Here is a 6,293-nt window from a genome sequence, read left to right as displayed (position 1 = left end):
AACAACTGCAAACCATGGTTTACAACAGAGCCTTTTGTCAATACCTGGAAATTTATGGTTTGATAAACCATGATTAAATAAATCAGAATAATCATAATATGTGACCTTAGCCAGAAACGATTGTCTCTGTCTTTCAGAATTAGAGGGAAGTCTGTTAAAAAGAAATTGGAGATGCATAAAAAGTATAGCTTTCAGAATGGCTACTAGTAATGGAGGCGTGGGAGTCAGGGGGAGCTTATACAGCAAGTGAAAGAAAAGAACAATATCTGATCAGTGATTTATTTAGAGTCAGATGTTAATTATTTCTTTTGCCAACCTTGATTTCAGTACTGTGATTATGATCCAAGGAGAACAACCTTTTTTTCTCTCGCAGGCTTGGGCTACGGCTCAGGGCTGCATTCGTATTGCCCCATCAAGCCGTATTACTTCACCATTTAGCATAGGATTCTCCGCTATGCATTGTACCAGATGAGCATATTCCGCTGGAGCCCCAAGGCGACTTGGGAAAGGCACCTGTCGTGCCAGGAATGTCCGGACTTTTTCAGGAAGTGTCCCCAATAGAGGTGTCTCAAAGAGCCCTGGAAGAAACAAAAACTGCTCAGGGCTGCTCCTCCTGGTGCTACACATTGTCACTCCTATTAAGCAGTAGCCCATAATGTACTGTGTGCTCTAGAAGTTAAATATGGAGTTCAGTTTCCTAATAATCTTGTGCCATGCACTGCTGAAGTCTGAGATCTAATAAGGGATTGCTGAGGAGTCCTTTGAACTACTAAGTCAACAAAATAAAGTAAATTAGTGAAACAATCAAACTTGATTATGAAAACGTAAGTCTGCATAATCTATTAAATAACCGTAAGGCTTAAGTGTTTGAGGAAGCACAAGGTCATATGCAGATAGTCCTGCCATTTTAGGACTCAACACCTTTTAAAAGGTTGACTTTTCTCTCCTACGGCTTAGATTCAGTGTGGTTTTGGTTACCTGGTGCAATGGTAACAACACGAATACCAAGAGGGGCAAGATCTCGGGCGATGGGCAGGGTCATTGATACAATGCCTCCTTTGGAAGCCGAATAGGCAGCTTGTCCCACCTGCATAACGAAAAAAGGGCTTAATTGCCTCAAAATGACATAATAAAACATACTCGCTACAGATTGTCCTCAATTTACAGCCACATCTGGGCTTGGAATTTACGTTGCTAAGTGATGTGGTCATAAAGTATAGCATCACATGATCATGCTGCTTAACTATGGATGTGAGGGCGATCTGGCTGCAACATCTGTCACCCCACTGATCGCCAGGGTTAACTACAGCAATTCTTGGTGTTGTGGTTGTTATAACTCCAGATGTGTTGGTCATTAAGTGGGAGGTGGAGTTCCAAGTAAGGAGCATGGGGATGCCACGGGAGAATGGGAGAGGCTCTGGGATGCCCAGCACAAGCCATGCAAGAGTTGGGGGGAGATTCTGCAGTGCAATACAAGTTCAGAGGCCAAAGAAAAGAGGAAGCATGAAAGCATGGGTGTGAGTGAACATAGGGAAGCTGAGAAAATACACTGCAACTCCAAGACTTCTTGGTACACACAGCTCTGGGGATGCAAGAAGCCCCTATGATACAGCACAGTGCAAAACCCAGCCCCAGCCTAGCTTAGCAGTGCAGCACAGTGACTTTTTCACATGCTGTGGGTCATGCCAAAAAGAAGACACCCCTGAGCTACAGCACAACACCCAGCCCAGTCCAGCAGCATGATATAAAGGGGCTTCTTGCTGTCCTGGGAAGCTGCAGCTGCCCTAGCTGAGTCCCAGCTTCAGTCGCCCTTACCATCTTGCACTCTACCACCCAGTTAACTTTTGACACCTCTTCTTACTCCGACTGTTGGTGAGGCCTGCCTAACCTGGCCCTTTTCCGAGGCAGCTGCTGGCCATGTGAGGTTCTTTCCCAGGTCTCGTCAGGGAACTGCTATGCACAACCTGGGGAAGAATGTGGCCAGCAGCTACCTTGTGAAGGGCCAGGATGAGTATGCTTTGTCAACAGTGAGAGAAAGAAGATGGCAAAAATCAGGGCATTACGGGCTGCGGAGTGCAAGGGGCCAAAAGAGTAGATGGGAGGAAGAAAGATGGGTAGGAGGAGCTGAATTGCCCCTGTAATCATAAGTGCAAGCAATTTGCCAAACTTCTGAATTTTGATAACATGACTGCAGCGACACTATAAACAGCTGTAATTTTTGAGACCAGTTATAAGTCCCTTTGTTCAGCCCCATCGTAACTCTGAGCAGTCATTGAACAAATGGTCATAAGCAGAGGAATTGTATTTGGAAACATAGAAGGAAAGTTCTGATTGGAATGCCAAACAGCATTGTGGTAAAGTTGCTGGAGTTAAGGAGAGCCAAGGGAAAGGAAACGGCAAGAAAGAAAAAGAACTGGAAATAAAAGTGCTGGGGCCAACTAACTTCAAATGTAGGTTTAATGCAGGTGGCATTTAAAAATCACATGAGGCATGACATGCTGACCCTCCACACCAAGGAGCATAAGCTATATCATTCCTTCTCCCCAGCCCAACTGTTCTATTGTCCTTCAGGTCTAGAAGGTCACTTAACTGAGTTAATGGTTAACTCAACTCTCTTGCTATATTGATATGATCACTAATTTTGCCCCCTCCCCAAAATCTGGTTTCTGAAGCAGCCATACTTTAATGCTCCTGTATTGTAAGAACATTGACATGTTCATCTAAATTCATTCCTTTTAAATTATGGCCTTTGCCAATGAAGCTATCCCCGACTAAAGAAAGTTTAGTTTAGGATTTACCTGGCCCTCATAGGCAGCTACACTGGCAGTGTTGATAATTACTCCTCTCTCTCCATCTGAGTTTGGCTCGTTTTTACTTATCACACTTGCAAGCAGACGAATCACATTGAATGTCCCAACAATATTGACCTGAAAAACACAAATGAAATCCAAGAATTCAAAATCTTGATTATGTTTCCCTCACCCAAGCTAGCACTGCCAAGCAAGAGCATTGCATCAGCACAACAGAAGAAACTCATGGCCAAACAAATACTATGCCTTTGTTCTGAATGGTCCTCTAACAGAATATTCAATTCTGCCAATGCTTAAAGATAGCTATTATGAAAGCATTCACATTCAAGGAGGAGGAATTTACAGGTTTGGGAGAAGGCAAAATATTCTCAAGACAAAACCTGGATTAAAAATATACTGGACCTTAAAAAAACCATTAAAACCTCCAGTAAACTTGCTCAGATGATAAGAAGTAGAGAGCAGTTAAGAACCGGGTAGTGAAAGGGCATCAAATAAACTATTCCGGAAAACAGCATACTAAAGTCCTGAAGAGGAGCACTACAACATTTTTAATGCAATTTAACTAGTAAGTTATCTAATTCCTTCCTGCCAAGATTGCTTCCCCCAATAGGTCTGGCAGGAGATACATGTTCTGAGTCTGTCTATTAAGGAGCACTATCTGACAGGGCCCAGGAAGAGAGTTTATTCTCTTATGGTACCCATCCTTTGGAAGATCATCCCCCTCAGAGATCACACTGGTCCCAACCCGACTTGCCTATAGCAAGGCATCGTTTTGTCACTGAGCTTGAGAATCCCAATATGTGGCAGAGGCCATGCAATGTTTGTGTTGGTTCTATTTTTACCTTAGTTGACAATTATCTCTGGGTTGTTTTTTATTGTTAAGGCAGCCATGTTAATTTAAAAAATAAATTGGAAGTACTTGGAATAGAATCAAATAACGTTTATAACGAGCTAAGGTGTCTGTCTCACAACATACTCACATTGATGACTCTCTGGAAGTCCTCCAAATTATGAGAATGATCTTTATGCACATTGTATGTCTTGAATGCAACTGCAACCCCAGCACAGTTCACTCCCATATCTATATGTCCAAATTTCTCCTTTGCTGTAGTCAGCGCAGCCTTCACATCTAACTCTGATGTCACCTGAATAAAGACAGTTTTGAGAGTATGATCCAGGTCTGCTGTTACATCCTTTTTCCACATCCCTACTCACACTTGGGGAGAAAGACCCAGCTCCCCCTCAAACAATCTTTACATCAGCTGGAGTAAAGATGCATCTGTCTCCCAGCGACTTGGCCACGCTTTCACCATCAGATGTTGGCAGGTCCACAATCACAGCACTGCCTCCCTGTTGTATTAATCGTTCCACTGTGGCACGGCCCAGTCCAGAAGCCCCACCGGTCACAAAGCCAACCATGCCCTGGTGGGTAAAGAAAATAATAAGATTACTACCTCACTAAGGGTATTGTGGAGAAAATAGAAGGAAAGTGTGTTGGATATGTTTGCCACCGTGAGTTATTTGTAAAAATAAAAGGAGGGATACAAATAAAGAAATAAAATAATTACAGACTTGATAGGCAGTACGATTGCTAATGCAATACAATCCCATGCTTCTCATAACTAGGTATGTGCCTCCAGACTTCCCTCAGTATAAAAGACAGTCCAGTATTTCCCAAAGAAAATTTTCCTCTTTCGTCTAGTTTGCTTCAGAGAAAAACAAGAGTCTCAAGTCCTTCCTCCCCACCTCTGCCCTGGATCTTTTTCTCCAGGCAACAATGATAACAGAATTGCCTCATCCGACCATTTGGGAAAACAGCTTCATCCTGGACAAGTTAAGTGCAGAAAAGTGGTCAATTTGTAAAATGACTATTTTCCCAGCCTGGCATCTATCTGTATGAGAGACAAAAACTAACTCCATAACCCCTTGGGGGAGGGGGGAGCCTGCTTTTATTTGCATTTGTTCAGCCTGCCAACAGTTAAAGGGCAGAAAAATATAACTTTCAGAAAGGTATCAGAGGAGGTTTCTTCCTTATGTTTTACCAAATATGCATTCAGCGGGAAGAACACTTCTTGGCAGTGGCATTATTTGATCTATGCAGATTCTTAATTATCCAGGTCATGGTTGTCTCAAAGATACTTTTCCAAGGCAGCTAGACTTTTCTTGGTTTGGTTTCTCATCCAAGAGCCGAAACGTTTTCAAAGAAAATACCAAGAAAGGCCAGTTACCTTTTGGAAAAGCACCTTTGGACAATATTTGATCTGATTAAATATTACCGTTTGCTAGATTAGGAAAAAGGCTTGAAATTATTCTACAGTTGAAACTGATCTATGCCGTATGTATTGCATTTGCTTTGATTGTACTGTAGTACAATCAAATCCTACTCTAGTACATTATTTCTTAGGATAATTTCCGGTACACAGAAAACTCCTAATTCTAAAATGGAATGTGTTCTTCAGATCCTCCTTTCCGCCACCCAAGACTGGGAATTTATCCCTCTGGTCCCTTTCTCTGCTCGATGACGGTGCTGGTGGGGGGTCTCCCCCAATTTCTAGTTCCCCACCGCGATCTTCCGTGGTATTAACATGGATCCTCCCCACCCCCAACTCCATGCCCAAGTCCAGTCGCGGGGTCCCACATGGGTATTTATTACCTTCAGGCTCCTCAATGCCGCCGCCATGCTTGCTCTGCAAAGGGTCAACTTTCAAGCCCCGCCTCCTAGAGAGGCGGAGACGGAAGTGGCGGTAAGAGTTGGTTGATGATTAGAAGAGGGTACGTAAAGTCCTCAAGGCTGGACTTGTACTAAATCGTACCTTTAGCCACAGAAACCTGTTCCTCTTCGGTTTTAGCCACACGTCTATGTCAAGTCAGAGCTCGTTGAAGAACCTCTTCATTTGGCAAAAGGGCTGTTTTTATCCTGGTTCAGGACGTTAGAGCGCAAATCTTACATAGACAGCATTAGGACGCTGTTCTTTTCTTTCTTTTTCTTTTTTTTTGCAAGAGGGCTTTTAAAAGAGAGAGTTGCGACAGTATTCAGCTAAATTCAATCGCTCCCTGGGATAAGTGTGTAAAATTAGAGACAATAAGTACTCTGAAAGAAACAGGTGGTAGATGGTTATGCTGATGATTGAAATGGACCTATTCTGACACTGGAAAACTATGCAAATCGAGAAGTTAGGTATTTGGCTGGGAAACTACAAAGCTAGACTAAAAAGTAAGAAAAAATACCCTATAAAAAGGTAGTGGCAATCTACTTGTACATTGGTGCCAAGATAACCACATAGATGTGCCCAAAAAAGTAACAAGTCACTCTCCATGAACCCAAAATTATGGATGTGTAAATATTTTCATTCAGTTGTATTATTTTTCTCAGCAGTATTAATTCCTAATATTTAGCTTATGGCTAAAATTAACATAGAAGCCATGACTTTTAATATATTTAGGTGGTTCTATTGCTTGTCAAGTGAGCATGCATTTGTAATT

The 6,293-nt window shown here is 42.5% G+C and overlaps 1 protein-coding gene across 1 annotated transcript; it reads right to left on the bottom strand.

Moving 5' to 3' along the window:
• Positions 1-265: 265 nt before the first annotated feature.
• HSD17B10 (hydroxysteroid 17-beta dehydrogenase 10) lies at positions 266-5,539 on the bottom strand. The gene is made up of 6 exons (XM_058171135.1): positions 5,464-5,539; positions 4,068-4,232; positions 3,791-3,955; positions 2,799-2,927; positions 979-1,087; positions 266-578 (listed from the first exon to the last, which is right to left on the bottom strand). The coding sequence occupies exons 1-6, from the start codon at positions 5,488-5,490 to the stop codon at positions 388-390; spliced, it is 786 nt and encodes a 261-aa protein (XP_058027118.1). The 5' UTR covers positions 5,491-5,539; the 3' UTR covers positions 266-387.
• Positions 5,540-6,293: the final 754 nt, after the last annotated feature.

This window comes from Ahaetulla prasina, chromosome 2, assembly GCF_028640845.1.
Source record: "Ahaetulla prasina isolate Xishuangbanna chromosome 2, ASM2864084v1, whole genome shotgun sequence".
In the NCBI taxonomy this organism is placed as follows: Eukaryota; Metazoa; Chordata; class Lepidosauria; order Squamata; family Colubridae; genus Ahaetulla; species Ahaetulla prasina.
Note: the sequence above shows the minus strand (reverse complement) of the source record. Positions and strands in the feature narration are given on the sequence as shown.

What these genes read in the sequence shown, in the direction of transcription:
- HSD17B10 (XM_058171135.1), bottom strand. Translation starts at nt 5,490, where the DNA reads ATGGCGGCGGCATTGAGGAGCCTGAAG. An exon ending in GCATCTTTACTCCAGCTGAT is followed by an intron (nt 3,956 to 4,067) that starts GTAAAGATTGTT and finishes GTCTTTATTCAG; the next exon opens with GTGACATCAGAGTTAGATGT. An exon ending in ACTTCCAGAGAGTCATCAAT is followed by an intron (nt 2,928 to 3,790) that starts GTGAGTATGTTG and finishes TGTGTTTTTCAG; the next exon opens with GTCAATATTGTTGGGACATT.